Source organism: Athene noctua, chromosome 1 (genome assembly GCF_965140245.1).
Source record: "Athene noctua chromosome 1, bAthNoc1.hap1.1, whole genome shotgun sequence".
Lineage (NCBI taxonomy): Eukaryota > Metazoa > Chordata > Aves > Strigiformes > Strigidae > Athene > Athene noctua.
The window spans coordinates 163,928,471-163,946,797 of record NC_134037.1 but is presented as its reverse complement, the minus strand read 5'-3'; the positions used below and the strand labels follow the sequence as shown (position 1 = coordinate 163,946,797).

The following is an 18,327-nucleotide window of genomic DNA, read 5'->3' as shown; positions in this document are numbered from 1 at the left end:
AGAACTACCATGAAACACCCATTAAAAAAAATTTAACTGTTAATTGTTAACTTAAACATACCTCACTTTTGTATCTGTCTCTCTCAATGCTGCACTTGTCCAGTTGCCTGAAAACATCATCCAGCTGCACAGCAATTTCATCTACCTCACTCTTATTTTCACCATCAGCACACTTGTTGCATTCAGTTTTTAAGTTTTGCAAGGTACTGCACTGTTCCTTTAGTTTTGCTATTTCTTCTAAGGCCTGTTCATAGAGAATGGTCACTTCTGCCAAACTTCTTTCACGAACGTTTTCTTCTTCAAATGAAGAAACTGTCTCAGTTGACTGATGGCACATTTCTTTTTTTACACACTTATTATTCATTTCTAAAATCCTCTGTTCCAGTGTTTCTACATGTTTGGTTAATACTTCACATTTGTTTTGGTACATTTCTTTTTCTTTATTTAATAATTGCAGCTGATTTTTCAGTTCATTTCCAAGATCTACAGATGTCTCAGAAACATCACTGACACTGTGCTGTTTAGTTTCCATCTCTGCCCTGGGAACTTGAATATCAGTGTCATCTTCCACCTCTTCCTTTTTAACAACCAAGTTTGGGAGCTCTGTCTGTGTGGCTGAGGTCAACTGTTCACTTCTTGATTCTGAAGTAGCTGCACTGCGAGGTTCTCCGACATCACAGTTTTCTTCCTGCTTGTCCTCTTGATCCAAATTAATACATTCAGTTTTTACTACAGGAACATCAGAATCTGCTGAAGGCTTTGGAGTACTGCTCTCCTCTAAAATAATGACATCTTCGTCATCATCATCATCATGATGGTTGTTGAATGTTTTGTCATTTAATCGAGGTGTCTTTAAAGACACGGGTGTCAAGCAACTAAGTGTCTTCCGTTTAAGACTGAGAAGCAAAATATTAAACTCATTATTGTATTGCTCAAATACTACAAAGTCATTTGTTTCAAACTATGTTTAGTGTTTCTGTAAGTACTATTAAAAACTACCACTCAATAACTAGAAAGGGATGTCTCCCTCCATAGTATTTTAAGATGCGCAACCCGAGTAAAATTCTTTTCCTGTAAAAAACAAGGGGCTAACATCCACACACTAAATTATTACCTTCACACATTATTTACAAAGAACTTAGCATTTGTGGGAACAGTGCCCCACACCCATTCCTTAACAAACAGAGGTTAAGGAAAACATACTGCAGAATGCATTTAGCATGATACAGGCTTTTCTTAAACATGCAAACCACTAAGCAATTTTCCTTGCCAGCGCACAGTATCTTTTGCTGCATTCACTTTTGTAATTCACAAGGTTTCTAGGTACCTTTAATCAACCTGCTATTTCCTATGCTCCAAGAAGCAACATATGAATTTTGGCAGCTATAACCTGAAGATGGGACTACGCACAACACATCATTTTCAAGTTATTAATTTTAAACAGGTATCTTACTTTTTACAGGTTCACTAACCTGTTATCTGAATCAGAATGAGGTGAAGATACTGATCTATTTAAAATAAGCAGAGGTCTTTTGACAGAAGCATTTGACGTTTCTGCTAAAAGTGATCTTGGGACAGCTTCCTTTCCACTCACAGCTGAGAATGTTTTGAAGTCTTTACTTGAAGAAACAGGTGTTTTTAAAAACATTTCATTATTGATCTACAAGATAATATTAATTAAGAAAAGAAACAGACATTAGTAGATTTTTCAGAATTGGTTTAAGCAACACACAGAATTCTGACTGACATTTCTTATGTATAGTACAAGGACCTCCTTGAACCAAGGCTCAGTATTTTGCAATAAGAAAGGCTAAATAGACTCCACGTTGCAAACTCCAGTTTTCTTAACTTAATGATCGCACAAGCCCTCCCAAACCCTACTGATGCACATGAAATATTTCCTTCATATTGGCTGAAGACACACAACATACTAGAAAGTTCTATATTGTAATTACAGGCTTCTGGCAGATTTCTCACAAGACTTCTGAATGCCCTACACCAGCTGCACACTCCTCTCCATGCGCATATTTATTGTTCTCAGAAAGCAGCTTTCTGATCTTACAAGTCTTTCTCTAAATGCAGGTATTTTAAAGAACTGTGGGAAGAGCTTTTCCCAAGCTGTATCTCTGTCTGAAGTCTGACCATCATACACAAAGTATGAGACAGCCATCTCTGTTAAAGCTGTTCATAGTTTATCCAGTTTGTCTAAAATGACTAATACTTCTAGAATTACTTTTGTACTTGGGTAAAGTAATGGATGAAAAATTAATACAATGAAGTATGTAAGTTAAAACAGCAAATGCAAAATCTCTTCTCTAGAAATAAAGTGATCCTAGGTTAGCCCTTTACTTTGAGAGCAACTTAAGCTATGACACAGTTGGGAAATTAGATTCTGAGTTACAATCTACACATTCAGATCACTCAATCACACTGATTTGAATCTGAATTTGAATGTCTCCTTGCAAAAGTGCAGCTACTCCAAGTCTGTCCAACCCCACCACCCTGCCTCAGTTTTAAGGGCATCTTTACTTTCATATCCTCATCGCATCGCTCTACAACAACTCTACTTTCAATAATTAGATGTCATGCCATAAAAACAGGTATGAGTGACTGACATTTTCTAGGACTATTTTGTGGGAGGGCTTTGTCCCTCAACTTTAAGTATTACATAAAAAGCAATGCTGGATTTTCCATCACTGGACAGCAAAGATGAGTGATTTCTGGTTTACTAATAGTGAGCATAACCTGTACAGCCATCAAAACAAAACAGGATGTCAAACCAGTCAGTTGACCACTAGCTAAAGCAAACTAACTCAGAGCCTGGCCTGTTCGATCAAACGCATAGTACTGTCGCCACCAAGACCAACTCTGCTACCAAGTTCAGTTTCCTATCAACTTCAAGAGTTACCTGGTGGCTGTACTCTAGTCGTTTCTTCAGTTTTTCCTTGTCTCTGCACAGCAGCAAGGAAAAAAAAAAATAATCTTAGATTCAAAATTATTAATTCATTATAAACCAAAACAGTCTCAAAATCTAAAGGCAAAACAGTCTCAAAATCTAAAGGCAAAACAGTCTCAAAATCTAAAGGCAAAACAGTCTCAAAATCTAAAGGCAAAACAGTCTCAAAATCTAAAGGCAAAACAGTCTCAAAATCTAAAGGCAAAACAGTCTCAAAATCTAAAGGCAAAACAGTCTCAAAATCTAAAGGCAAAACAGTCTCAAAATCTAAAGGCAAAACAGTCTCAAAATCTAAAGGCAAAACAGTCTCAAAATCTAAAGGCAAAACAGTCTCAAAATCTAAAGGCAAAACAGTCTCAAAATCTAAAGGCAAACACATTACTCCTTATATCAGCTAGATACAATTAAGTCCTAATGAACATATTCTGGTTTATTGAATGGAAATTTTCTGCATGAACTCAGAAGCTAGTATAACTTAGTTAGCTTTACTTCAAACAAGTTCTCAGATTAAGATTTATTTTTAAAAACCTGAAAAAACCCCAAACTCCCACTTCTAGAATGCTAGCCAGCATCAGTTAAAATTACCCACATTGATTTTCTTCCATACACCTTCACTAAGAATCCTCTTAAATAAATGTATTGAGGTATTCAGCTGCTTCAATGCGGACTGTGAAAATAAGTTACCTAGAGAAGGTCTCCTAACAGTCCTAGTAGCTTGCTTCTCTTAACATCCCGAACTATCCTCACACTGCTTACTAATGTAAAACAATGCCCTTCTGACAGATGTACTTGAACACCAACTGCTGCACTGCTCTCCTCAGTAATTATTAAATGAGAGGCCCCTTTTGTTATGATGTTCCTAATTTTGATTTAGGAGGGCAAACGGGTATTAAGTCAAAACGAGAAACTTGAATGTAATGCCAACATGCTAATAACAGAGAAAAGAACAGTGCTATTCATCTATTCACTGCTGCTATCAAGTTTTGATTTCAGGGCACTATTTTCTGGCTGGATATGTTCCCAGAAGAGTTGGTATTATACCAGAAGTGAGAGAAAAGGGCATTTACTTTTCCCATTCCTTTTCTAGTGTTGAGACACTTGTAAGAAAGTCTCTAGTACTCACTTTTTCTTGTAAGTTTTCTCATATGTAGGATGTATTAAGTCATCATCTTCTGGTTCTTCTGGCACATTACAATTCCTGAATTAAGCGGGGGGGAAAAAAAAAAATAATCAAAAAATGCAACAGAAAGAGCTTAATATCCACATTTGTAACAGGTGATAAAATAAGAACTAAAAGCAGTATTTAGATATTCACTGAAATCTAATTTTACCGGAATTGTGGGTCAGGGTTCAGTGAGCAGTACCACTTTTCTGGCAAGTGCTCTATTCCATCTGGCAGTTTCCGCCATTTCAGACATGCATCGCATTGTACCCATGTCTGATCAGGCTGTTTTCTGTAACGGGAAAAATATCAGAACTTTCACATGAAAAACTCATTTTCATGACTGAGTGTAAAACTGTAATAACAGTATGTAAAATTCTTCTATTTAGAAGTGATACTCACTGTATCTCTTCAACTGGCAAAGCTAATGGATATTCCTCGTTCTTCTTCGTTTTCATTTCATTCCAGTAATCATTAAGCTTTTCTCCTAATGCTGCTATTGTAAGTCTAAAAAGAAAGTTTTTTTGAAAGACCATCTTAAATAGTAAAATCCTAGCAGAAAAAGAATCTTTATAAACTACAGTGAAAGAACAGACATGTGAACCACTCTAATACTTCTACTTGCACAACAGTAAGTTTTTTATTTTTGGAAAACCCTAGAAATTAGCAATTGTGTGAAGTCACGTTCATCAGCAAAGAAGTTACTGGAAATACGAATTGGAGCACAAAGATTGAAACCAAGAGTGCTTAATTCAGAAGCACTAGGAATGTACAGTGCAAGGCCTGAAGCTACCTCACCAGTTCAACCTCAATCATAGAAGAAACAAGTACAAACCCACTTCCATCAAACCAGTACCTAGCTGTGTATTTGACTGATGCTTCTGTACATCCATTAACTGCAGGTTCATGACTATGTTGACGTACAACAATACTAACATGGAGATTGCAAACATATGATCACTTTAATGTAGTATAAAGTCTACATACTGGATTAGTTTCCTGATCAGGGATCATCGTGCAGCTTAATGACTACTGGAGGTGTCACACACAGAAGGGAGTGGTGTGGAAGAACTTTATGTCACCATAAAGTGGCTGGGTAACCAGAGCCTGAAAGTCAGTCCCTCCCTGCCTGGCTTATTGTAATGCCTACACCACCCCGTCCCTTGAACTAACAAATGTTTGTGCTGTGAACTAGTTTGACCTTGAGAGTTTTGATCTAGATCACCTCTGAACCCAAGTCATTAATTTCTGTGCCAAAGAAATGAAGTACACAAGGGCAGAAACAGGCAGCAATGCATGTATGGGATCACATCTCTCTTCTAGAGAGGGAAGAAGGGGAGGTCAGCTTACACTAGTGAAAATACAGCATCAGTTTTATGTTTCTGTTTTGGGCTGGAAAGTTACCTTTTGAAAACCTGTAGCAGTCTTTGCAGAAAAAACCTTTATAAAAGATCTGTCGAGTGTAGTACTTCTGTGCCCATTTTACAAGTGTTTTTAAAAAGAAGCGAGCAAAAGCATTCAGTGCTCACTGTGCCAGCCTGTGGGAACATAGTGTAAACCTTGGTCAACACAAATGACTATCCTATGATGGCATTCCTAATTCCTTTCCCACTGCCAAAGGAACTGTTAGTGCCACCGCACAGGAAATGGCTCTGGAAACATCTCCATTAAAAAAAACTAAACACGAGGTACTTTCCAGTTTGACTGATTCCCTGACCTGCTTTACCATGTGTTCTCATTAATGGTTCTGCTAGCACCATGGTGGTAGAAACAGGGGAACTGCTTAAAGCTGGCAGTATCACTGCAAAGAGCCGCATAAACTGCAGGTACCATTTAAAGTCACAGGTAGATTGATCTGTAGTGGCGTAGCAGCTATCAGGCTTGCTGCTTCTCCTCCCAAGGACTGCTGTTTCAACAGCAGGAACAACCAGATTTATCTTGCTATAGCCTCTCAATTGTTGCAATTAACAGCTCTGTTTATTACAGCACTCTGGTGTGGTTTCTGGGTTATCTTTATATGCAGAGCTGCATATAAATCAGAAATTCAGGAAAGATATTGTGAACAGTTCAGGTTGCCAGTGGAAGCTGTACCACAACTGGCTGAAGGCCAAAATATGCAGCTTGAAAAAGGTAATGACTTCTCCTGCCAAAGTTTACCCCACCTATGTTTGCAAGACAATACCCTAAATTTCTAAGTCCACACTGAAAGCAAGGGTTAGGGCAGAGAAAGAAAGTGCCTACTCCTTTAAAGGCATGTAGTCAAAGAAGCCATAAACAAGAACATGCTGAGAGAAACCTGACTGACAAGGGAGGTAGTGATAACAACAAACCTGGTCAGTCATACTAACTGGTAAGGAGATGTGGAACGTGAGAAGGTTTATTTTTTCAGTTGGGAGGATAAGGAAAGGGAGAAAAACAAACAGAGAGAGTCATAAAACCTGACCAATTGTTAAAGACAATCAGAAACAAACCTGGTCAGTCACACTAATTGATGGGCTATCAAAAAACTGCAGGCAAACTGGGATTTTGCAACTGATAAGGATGCAAAACTGAGGGTCCAAGATGTCTGGAGGGGGTCAATGTAACTGTGCCAACAGATAAGGCAAGGTGCCTGGGAAAGTTGGGAAGCAGGGTGGAACAAAGAGGGGGGTCAGATACAAAAGGGTATAAAAGGAGCTGGCTGCATGTAAAACAGATTCAATCAGTACAGTTGTCTGGCTGAGCCCTGCGCCTGATCACTGAAGTCTGTCCTATCTTCTTGTATCTTCTTATTTAATATTTTCTTAACTCCCTACATAATCTCACTCTCTATTCCATGTGTATGTGTATGGCAACGACTAAGTGCCAGCTACTGGTGAAAGCTCTGCATGTGTGAATGGATTTGGTGCCAGATCCTGGAGTCAAGACTGGATGTGTGATGTCAGCTACTAGAGCAAGTGGGTGTTAACAGCTGCCACCAACTGAGGCAGGAATGGTGTCTCCCAAAAACCAGCTCCTGGGGTGGAACAGCATGAGTGAGGAGCTTGCTGCTGGCAGCTGGAGCAGAACTGTGGGTGCCTGGTGCTGGCTGCTGGTGGGAGAACATGCGTCTGCATCTTCCCTAGCGCCAGCATCCTGGTGTGCATGGAATGTGCACGTGTATCCGCTAGCAAACTCTAAACTAGACTCAGCAGTGAATAGCAGGCCCCAGATCTGTGCAGGGGTATCAGGCAGGCAAGGGTTTGTGCTGGTATACCCAGGAGGACTGTTTTGCCAATTATCAGGCCTAGCATAAAGGACACAGCCAGCATAAAGATGAACCAATAACCAGATTGTATTTGATATAAAAGAGTCAGTACAACAGTGATCACTGGGGGTACAAACAAGTCAATCAGGTTATACATAATCAACATCAATCCCAATGATCTCAACAACAACACTGCATGACTAACAATTGGTGGAATAAACAGTGAAATACAGTCTCCCATAGATGGTATGGGAGACAACCAGATCAACAAGCCAAACACATAAGACTAAGGAAGCCAAATAACGAACCCCTACAGAGCCCACCTTTACAAAAGCCAGACCTGACCGGAGCCCAGTTCCAGGGAGTCGGAAGGTCCTTCCCCGACAAGAAACTGCAAAGTGTGTCCAGCTCAGAGACAGACACTCCCCTTCCTGCAAGTGGTCCCAGCTTTTATCCCTAAGTGGGACACCTGACCTTTGTTTACTTAATGCAGGACACCTTGGACTCATTTACCTAATGGCTCTCCCTGCAAGGCCGCAGCACCCTGGAGAGAAGCCTAAAGGTAAACTCACCACCCCTTTGTGAAGGGCTGTGGGAATCACCCATACGTTAACCTTAATTTGGGGCCTGGGGTTCAAACCCCAGCATTTCAGGGATTTGCGAATATGGAGTGTTTGTGGTACGAGTGTGAGAGTGCATACGTTTGCTATCAAACATCAAGCTACACTAGCCTGCATGTAGGGGACCTGTGAAGCAGGTAAGAGGGCCTGGGATCCAGGCAGGGGTACCAGGAAGACAAGAGAGGCCCTGCTGGTACCCAGGGGATCCACAAATGTATGTGCACTTGTAAACCTAGTTCACGTGCATCTTCACTCGTGAGCTTCTATCTCTACCAGCTAACAAGGAGGAAGAGGACTTGGCTGCCTACACTTTATGAGAGTCCTGTACGTGAGTGCACCTTGTCTGTGGCAGTCTGTAACCAGCTGTGTCAGTGTCCTGCGTCTGTGCCCCTGGGACACGCGCTCAGCTTTGCTACTGGTTGAACCTGCAAACCGGAGGCTGGCAGTAACGTCCCTCAGCCTGGGCAGAAACCCTGGGTCACTGGGCCGGGCAAGAGGGAGTCCTGGGACAGAGCTGCTGGAGGAGGTTGCCACTCCTAACACCCCTTAACAAGAAGCAGCACAGAAAATAGAAAATAGCCTTGTCATCACAAAAGGAAAGAAAGTAATACAGAATGGCATAATTCTCAAGGTTTGTATTCAGGATTTTTTTCCTGAACAGTTTTTCCACCTCAGCCTGAATATTGCTTAGGTAACTCATTCTCCTCTAGCCTTTCATCCACTACATGCCTCCTTCCACAATGCCAGCACAACTGATTCACAGCAGAGCAGACTAGGAAAATCACTTGCCTTAAAAACAATTATAATCTCTGAAAATCAGAATTAGATTCCCAATCTGATTCACCATTTAACTATAGGAAATATCACACTAGATACTGATTGATGGGATAGATGCAGATATGTGAAAAAGTGGCAACCCTGAGTTAGAAATAAAAACTGAAACAAAGCAATGTCCCAAATCACTGCTGCCTTCAGGATGTCAGATATTATAAATGCTCTATCAGGTAGCAGAGGATTTGAGGGCATTCAAGTCTACTCTTAGAGAAGCTGAAAAGGGCTCAAAAATATCCAAAGCTTTTCCAAAAAAAAGCCCAAACAAAAATTGTTATGAAAAAAGTTAATAGTGTGGGATTCATGTATCACCATTTTAGTGTGCCATACAAACATTCACATCTCAGCGAGTTATTCTATACTCATTTTATAATCAGTGAGGGGAAGAATTGCAACCAATCACTTTTAGGGCACTTGCTTTTAAAATGATGTTTAGGATACTGCATTCATTGTGCAGTCAGTGAAGTCTAGAGTACAACCGATGCAGATGTAAACATCCCACCCTTCTGTTCAGAACAGACATGCAGTTTAACTGTGGAACGTAAGCTTTTATTCTTACTACTTAGAAAAGAAGCAGCCTTTTATTGTCAAGCATTTCACAGTGACCAACACTATTTGACAGAAAGTCTACATAAAAATATACATTTACCTGTATTCGTTCGTGTAGTCAAAATCTTGTTTGTTATGAGTTGGTTTTAGGAAGTTGCATTCAATAATTCCAATTACACCAACACCCATGTTGTTTGCCTGTAAGAAATGAAGATCTATCAGGAAAACCAACATATATTCTACAGCAATACTGCAATAGTACTAGGTAAGAACAATTTTCTGGCTTACAACTCCTCTCCAAAAAGACGACAATACAAACCCCCTAAATAAAATACTCTGTTCCATCCCTCTTTGTCCTAAAAGATACGCCCAAGCCCGTGTATCAAGCTTAGTTTCAAAAACAAACATTAAAACAACTGCATACAATATAAAACAATTTTTAACTGCCACACAAACTAAAAAAAGGGGGTTTTATATAGGATACATCAATATCCTTGTTTCCATCCATACTCTTTTAAAATCAGCACTGGAGTGACAATGATTTCTAAAGATGTTAAAATATTTTTGAGCTTTAATTTCTTACCTTTAACTGACAGCCAACTCTTTCATAAGCTTTGATGAGTCTGTTTTTATGGTACATCATTATCCCATAATGATCTTTGTTTCTGCAGTTAAATCCAAAAGTAATTCTTACTGCTTTAGCCTTTTACCAGATATTAAGGAAAAATCTGGTTAATCTCATGTAACACAAAAATACAGTTACTTTGAAAAAATAGTTACTAAACTGGGTCCTGGAACTTTCTTCTTTTTTTTTTTTTTAATGAAGATAATTCCTTCAGTATGTCTTTACAAAAAAAAAAAAAAATCCCATAACTGTAACATATCTTGCAGTATCCAGACAGCTTACATAAAAAGTCACATCAATAAATCCATCTTGTAGTGATGTAAATATTAGCAAAGGATACATTCAAAAATTTTGGTCTATATATATCATGCTCAATGAAGGCAAGACTTTTGGAAACCAGCTGTGTTTTCACTTTTTGTCCTCGCAGAATGATCTGCATTGTTGGCTTCAGATACAAAATACTGCAATAAGCCTACAAAACATAAAGTAACTCCTGTTATTAAAAAAATCCCAAAACCTCAAGATATGAGCATTACAAAATATACATTATGTTCAGGAAGACAAACACAAGTTCTAATTAAATTTTATGAAATGTGGGGTTTTTTCCAACTTGAATCCAGAAAAACAGGAAATGCAGGTGTGCATAATAAGCATACATATCACAAATTAAATGAACAGCAATTGAGAAACAACTTTTATGAATACGACAAGTTAATCAGGTGTCTGAAGATGCAGATTCACCACTAAGTGGTCGCAAACACACAAGCCTCTCTTCTTATCCCCCATTGAGAGCTTCAAAATTCTACTACAAACTTCAAAATAACAAAAGTGTGTTAACTTTGTTCCAAACGACTGCATATTATCATAGCTTGATAACTGCTATGCAATCTTCTTATGAAAATATAGATCTATGAATTTCGACTTGCATTTCATTCATCATTATATTTACAACTTCTAATCACTGAAGTGGATATAAGACTTCAGGAAGTCTTAGAATAATTGAAAGTTTTAGTTCAACTGGATTAATACTTCAGAATATTATCCACAATAAGTGCCCAGAACACCTAGTAATTCCAGGTGCACTTTCTTACAAAAAGAAGACTGCAAAGTTTACGTCAATTAACCTACAGAAAACTCTTGTCCCTGTCTGTATGCATGTATTCAAACAAAGGAGCTGCTTCCCAATTCCTTTTACCTTTTTTTGAAACCTAGAAATGATACTTTGCCAACCAAAACCCATTTGTTTTCAAAGATCCCCACGGGCACAGCATCCGTACTATATGCACGTATACCTGTACTATAATGAAATGTTTACTCTGCTGACAACTACACACACGCCTATTTAATTTCTGAAACCGATTGCACTTCCTTCTTCCTCCTTAGTGGATACTGATAGCTACATTTAACAGGAAAAGTTATTTGCAAGACTACATAAACCCCAGTATTTTTTTCCTCAATAAACAGCAAACGGTCACACAAGTTCACAAATACATTCCACTTTCAGTTTTTAAAATTAATGTTGACATATTGGCCTAACATTTAAATTCTGACCGTTGTCCTCCCCACCATCAATCTTTCTACAGTATAGCACATTATATTAAAGCAAAAACATACACCCTCCAGCTTCCAAAAATAAACAATTTTTTTAAAAAATTATACATACTCGAAGTGAATAGTCACTTTCTGGAACAATCTGGTCCATTCTCTCCTGTTTTTTATATCCCCTTTTGCCTGTTTCATCTAAGTCTTCTGGAATTCTGATGTCATATTTATCCTTGTCAAAGTCAAACTCTGTTTTTTCATTTTTATCTCTGAGAAATAAGATTAAAAAAACCTAATTATGAGGAAAAAAAAGCCAACACAAGATAAAGATATTTTGGTAGATCCATCAGGTATCACAAAGATGCAACAGCCATGCTGGTTTTCCTCACAGATTTACTAAAAATCACATAAACAAAAGTTCACCAGTTCCTTTCTGATATCCAAGGAGTACAAGACAAGTGATAGCACTCACAAATTCTAGATTAATTCTAAGCAGGTCACACTTCAAAAGTAAAAGCAGGCAGTATCAGCTTTAAATTCTGGATGGACCAAGACACATGCATTACTTTTTGTCCTGATTTTTGCCCAGAGGGCAACTGATCACTACCCAGCTGTTCACTCACCCCTTCCCCCTCCAGCACTGGGAAGGAGAAAATGAATCAAAAGGCTCAGGAATGGAGATGAGGACAGTGAGAGGTGGCTCACCCACTATGGCCACAAGCAGAGGACAGGCTCGTTAGGGGAAGAAAAGCACACAACTAATTCAAACACTAACAAAACCCAACACTTAGACAGAATGGGACAGTGAGAAGCATTACCACATCTTAAAAAAACCACCTTCCCCCACCCCTCCTTTCTTTCGGGGCTCAGTTTTGTTCCCGATATCTCCACCTCCTTGGCACAGGGGCAGGGAATGGGGGGTGCAGTCAGTCTGCCACTTCTTCCTGCAAAGAGGAGGGCAGGGAAAACAGCCTTCTGCATTTTTCCCCCTTCTCCACATGGTATCCTTCTCACAGGAGACAGTCCTCCATGAACTTTCTCCATCATGAGTCCTCCTCACGGGATGCATTCTTCTTGAGATGATCTGGTATGGGTCACCCCTACAGGTTGTGGGCCTCCCAGTGCTGAACTACCAACAGTGGGGGCTGCTTCTTCCCTCAAGGGTCCCAGCCTTCTGCAGGCACAGCCACCTGCTCCAGTGTGCGGGCCCCCACAGGCTGCAGAGTGACCTCTGCTCCAGCAGTGACCTCCATGGGTGGCAGGGGTTGGCCCTGCCATTTCGCCATGGACTACAAGAGGGGTGCACTGGTGCACACTTCCCCCTTTCCTCCACTGACCTTGATGTTCATATAAGTGTTCTCCTCACAACTCCCACTCCTCCTCCCAGATTTCACTTCTTAAATATGTTATCACAGAGGTACAGACACTGTTGATGACCGGCTCAGCCTTTGCCAGATGTGGGTCTAACTTGGAGCTAGGGGAGCTTCAAGAAACTTCTCACAGTGGGCCACCATGGTAGCCCCCTTCCCAGCTACCAAAAACCCAACACACAAACCAGCACACTTCTAAATATATAATTTCTGAACACTGTGCTAAGATTGCTGTCCTAAGATTTTTAATGCTGCAAAAATGACATTCACCACAGTTTTCCAACTCAATTATCACAATTTCTTATTGGACTACTCACCAGATGTTTGCAATATGTTTGCACAACACTGAGATATATCAGTTGGTAAATATCCCAGAAATAATAAAGGTTTTTTAAAAAAAAACCCAGAGCTGTTTCAGTATTAAAGTAGATTTGATTATAGCATATCAGAAACAACATGAACACTCCCCAAACTGTTCTCTCCCACAACTTCCCATGAATACACATCAAAATTCAGGACACGAAAGTTATCCTGCCCAGTCAGCTGAGGTCACTGTGTATTTTTTTTTTTTTTCCCCTCAAGCAATGAAGTGATGCACACATACCTAAAAATAAATTAAAGTCTCCCTGTGTAATGCAGATTACTTTCTGAATTGTAAAGGAGATGAAGTTTTTCTTATGGAGCAGGTGGTAAGAGGCAGCAACCAGAATCAGTAATACATTTGTTACCTCCAGCTTTCTTGTATTAAAATCTCCAAAGCTAAAAGTGATTCAGAGCTCTAGTACTCACAGGAAATTAATGAAATAAAAAACCCCAAACTTTTCACCTGCTATAACTGACTGAGATGGTTTTAGTCCTGTAACATTTAAGATATACGCATCCAAGTGTGTTTTCCTGCCTCTCCCTGGCCCTTTTTCTGATGGGCAACAATAAAGGTAAGAAACCAAAAAACATGCTAGTTCTTTGTCAAATCCACAGGACTGAAAGAGTTCAAAATTGCTTCCTATGGATACCTTATTTCAGGTATTTTAAACTACAATAAGCTAAACACTTAAGAACATAGTACAAGACAATATCTTCCCAACCAATTAGTTCCATCGCAGTTAAAGGCATGGTAAAGCTTTTCTAGACAGACCATCAGACAGGTTCCCTGCTAGTAGGGCAGCAGCAAAGATGTGAAGGCAAGGGAAAGAACATGGGAAATAATGACACCCATCTGCCACTGCTACTGCAACAGCTGTTTTAAAAGAAAAACACCAAACAATCCCACAGAGGAGAGTAGATAAGTACAGTTGTTTGTATTTATCTTATTTATTTACTTGAATGTCTCTTTATTTTATGAAAAACAAGAAGTTTAGAAAGGTCTAGATCCCTCTAGAAGAATACTCCCGACTCCAAACTTAGAAAGTCTGTAATACTTATCTGTACATACAAATATTTTTTGTTTGAATTTTCACGTTCAGAATTTTTAAGTCTGAAATAACAGATTTATAATTTATCTATTTCAATTTTCCTTCTGGCAAAAGCAATAGTATCTTATCAAAGGAAAATATGAAGGCCTTTATATTCTCCTTCCTTCTGCTTTGTTACTTGAGATATTAGTAACAGTTCTCATGCAACATTACAGCCCTTCAGTCATGCGAGTTTGAGACTAGTTTCCCCATTACAGCTAACTGCCCACAGTCTTTTGGAATCATTCCACAAAAAAAACCCCACCTTGCATGTTAGCATACACCAAAAGGTAACAGAAACTAAATGAGAGATATAAGAGACTGGACTTCATCTTACCTTCTAAGATTCCAAATGATAATTCTTGTTCCTTTTTTAGCTATTATAGCATCTAGCTCTGCCAGTAATTTCTCCTCAGTAGAAAACAAAGAATGTGTTAGTATGGCCTTCAGGCTGTTTTTGGATTCTGTTGGATCACTTATCTGCCGTAAGCATCATGTTAAGGAGTGTAACTTTGAATGAAGTAAGCTTTCAGCAGATGAGGAAACTTCTGCAACAGTTGTACTGACTTCACAGATTCCTATTGTACATCTCATGTCCTACAAATTTAAAGGCTTTAACAAATTATAGCCTTCCCTGGACTTTACAATTTATTTAGTATATCCATAAAACTAGACAAAGAGATTTCCTTTACTGATATTATCATCCAAATTTTGCACATAACCACAACTTTTCACTCAGAAATTGTTGAAAGGATATGTTGGTTGTCGAATGTCACTATAGGAACCATGACATGTTCTGCTTTTGTGACTTCAAGGAAAGTCTGAGATAACAGGCCCACACTCATGGTTTCTCCATTCTTGGTGAAGACTATTGCATCTTTTCCCAGGCGCATGGACCCCGATTTAAAGCCATTTCCATACAGTCCCACTGGAACGCGGCCATTCATCACCGACTTCTCACTGAAGCCAAAGCTGAAACATAGGAAAACATTAGAAGAGTGTAAAAAGCCCCATAAAACTTGAAAACCCAAAATCTGCACGCAAAACTTCCCAAATTAGACTTAAACACAATGAGTTAATATCTCGTTTTAGAGACCATGGACTACTGTACAATTAATGTACAGTTAAGCAAATCTCCCTTTTCCTCTTTCTTGCTAACTTAAACTGAAGCAATCTTGAATAAAAAAAAAAATTCTCCTTAGTTCCACTAAAGAGCACTACAGATAGTTTACACAGCACAACCACTGCACAGAAAGTTAAATGGGAAGGTGGACAGAAACGATAAAAGGAAATTACAAGATAAAAAAATACACTGACAAAGTTTTGTTAAGGTTTTACTAGTATCTGTCTATTCTAGAGTTTCACTTGCATAATTTCTCACCTTCAGAAATGTTAAGTTTATGAACAAAATTCGGCAGTTACATCTAAGAAAAAGGAATACGCTGAGCAATAACAGAACTAGAAGCTGAAATTTTTACAAGAAGAAAGTTGCAAGAGAGGTTATCCACCTTAGCATTTTGTGAAGCTTCTCTGTGTTCATACCATTTCCATTATCAGTGAATGTCAAGCATATATTGTTGTTTATCACAGTTTTGTCTATCCATATCTGTTTAGCGCTCACATCTGGATCATAAGCATTATCTGAAGAGAAAGAAAGCAAAGAAGGGTGGGATGCTAAAAATCAAAACCAGTTTAAGTGTGAACATATTTTAAAGTGTTTAATTCCAGTGAAGATATCGGATAGTAAATCTTCCAAAGTTACTTAAATACATATGCAGCAGGGAACATAGCTTTGGCCAGCAGGAATACATATATAATCAATCTCCTAAATGTCAGTCTTGCAACACTGCCAAACAGCTATAAGGAATAGCTGTCCCTAACTTTATCATGGTGCTATGCTTGTGCACATGTTTATTTGGTGAATACGGCAGCTTAAGGTAGGTCCCTAATCACAGGCCTATGATCCCAAAGAGTCACATGCTAAAGTAAGGGAGCTCTAAAACTGCAGCAAATTTTCAGCTCCACAGTTAGGTATTTAATATAGTTGCAGAAATTTTGTGCTGGCACAGATATAAATTTCTCAGCTAAGTCACTGAATATTAGTCAGCTTCTGCACAAAAGCAAGAAGCTATAGCTTTTAATAAAGTAAATATTAGGCTAAAACCCAAGTCTCCTAAACCACTATCTTTGCTATAGATGACAACACTAAATCAAAATATTACAGTGAAACAGCTGCATCAAAACCTGGCAAACTTTGCAAATTACACAATATTCCAGTTATTACAGATGACAGTAATATATAGACAAAAAGTTAGGTGGAGACCAGTGGCTCAAACTTGAGAATAGAAAACAAAACTAAGACAAGTTTCTACTTTCGTTTCCTGTCTCCCAAGCAGCTGTTTACTTTAAACAACAACAAAAAAATCAATATTTACTTTCTCCCAGCCATGCAAACATCTCTTCTGACTGGCTCTCAGGAGGCTAGGCTACTGTCTATAATGCAGACAATGACACATCACATACACAGCTGCAACAATATCTTACCTGCTGCAGGCTTGTGGGCTTTCTAATTGGGAAATGAGATTTGAAATACTATCACAATTTCAGATAATCAAATTTGAGATACTAAAAATAAGCAAGCAAAAAAAACGAAGCCCAACTCCTCACATCCCAGATAGTTCTGTGAAATACAGAATTTTGACTCTGCAGATTTAGGTGAAAAAATTGTTGCTGCTCTGCCACCACATCACTTCCATATTAACAGAGCTAAGTGTCACAAATACGTATTTTGCAAGTTGTTCAAATCTAAGAAGGCATGACTTTCACAGAAGGGAAGTTCAAAATGCTTTAGACTAAACTTTCTATTTACAGGATTTGAAAAAGCTTGCAGCATTGCTACTGCAAGTGAAAGGGAAACCATGGCTCCACAAACATTTCTTGGCAGCAAAGCTAATTTAAACCTCATCTGCCCTAACAGCACTTTCTTCCATCTCTTTTCCCCCCTTCCCCAACACCGTGCTACTTATGGAGTTTGTGAGGGGGGAAAGCACAGGGAGGAGGAGGGGTGGTATGTGGTGGCACAGCAGGAAGCAGTGCCCCTGCTTCACTGCCTGTTTTGCAGGTCCAACTAAGGGCCATAAATAAACAGCTCAAGTCAACATTGCAGCCTATAAAAAGGAATCACAGCTTGGTAGCTTGCTTTCTATAAGCATAAATTGCATCCACAGTGAAAAAGTCCATAAAATATATTTCAGCACCAACAAAAGAGGACATTTCAAGTACAATTTAAAGTTTGGAAGTATTCTTCTAAGGCCAGGATTTGTGGAAGTCTTCAGATTTGCTAGCTCACCAACTCTATCTAGATGTCTCATTTACCCTCTTTCAAGCATCACCATTAGTTCACCTAAATTTAACCTGATTGAGGACTAAGGGAGAAGCCAGCAATATAACCACCAAAAAGTTGGCAGGAGGGACTAGAGTTTATAAGGCAAATTTTAGCATACAGACCATTAAAATTTGAGGTAAGTTTGCATAAACTAAAAGTCAGGCCTCCATAATATAACCCTCATTATATTATTTGATATTTTGTATATGGTACAGCCTTCCATAGCATGCGAAAGATTACAAAACTTATTTAAATCAACATAACTAACTTGAAGCCTTTACAATATGTTGCTACTATGCTTTTGAAGCTTTGTTAAAGCAACACATATAACAAACCAGAGGAAAAAGAAGACAAGTCTGCATGCCTTGCACAGCACATATACATCATTCCAGACAAGTATGGCATGGGGTGATAAAACAGCTGAAATGAACTTACCACACTGTTACCTCCAAAACATCTAGCCCTTCCTGCAGCCACATGGTTCTGGTTCCCTCCTTTATGACAGCTGTGGCCTTATCTGGCTGAAAAGTTCCTATTTTCTTTTGCTAGGTTAATTTTTTGGATTAGCAACAGCAAAACTTGTGCACAGAAAGTGAAGGAATGCGTGACC

At 38.9% G+C, this 18,327-nt stretch overlaps 1 protein-coding gene across 1 annotated transcript in view; it reads right to left on the bottom strand.

The window, feature by feature from the left end:
• MORC3 (MORC family CW-type zinc finger 3) overlaps nucleotides 1-18,327 on the bottom strand; it is a 30,927-nt gene that overhangs the window by 6,217 nt on the left and 6,383 nt on the right. Inside the window, exons 3-15 of the mRNA XM_074903606.1 lie at nucleotides 15,841-15,973; nucleotides 15,090-15,304; nucleotides 14,670-14,817; nucleotides 11,633-11,780; nucleotides 10,310-10,441; nucleotides 9,928-10,047; nucleotides 9,445-9,542; nucleotides 4,521-4,625; nucleotides 4,288-4,410; nucleotides 4,080-4,154; nucleotides 2,909-2,951; nucleotides 1,473-1,660; nucleotides 62-896 (exon numbers count right to left, since the gene is read on the bottom strand). Of these exons, the coding sequence (XP_074759707.1) occupies nucleotides 62-896; nucleotides 1,473-1,660; nucleotides 2,909-2,951; nucleotides 4,080-4,154; nucleotides 4,288-4,410; nucleotides 4,521-4,625; nucleotides 9,445-9,542; nucleotides 9,928-10,047; nucleotides 10,310-10,441; nucleotides 11,633-11,780; nucleotides 14,670-14,817; nucleotides 15,090-15,304; nucleotides 15,841-15,973 (2,363 nt within the window). The remainder of the gene's footprint in view (nucleotides 1-61; nucleotides 897-1,472; nucleotides 1,661-2,908; nucleotides 2,952-4,079; nucleotides 4,155-4,287; nucleotides 4,411-4,520; nucleotides 4,626-9,444; nucleotides 9,543-9,927; nucleotides 10,048-10,309; nucleotides 10,442-11,632; nucleotides 11,781-14,669; nucleotides 14,818-15,089; nucleotides 15,305-15,840; nucleotides 15,974-18,327) is intronic.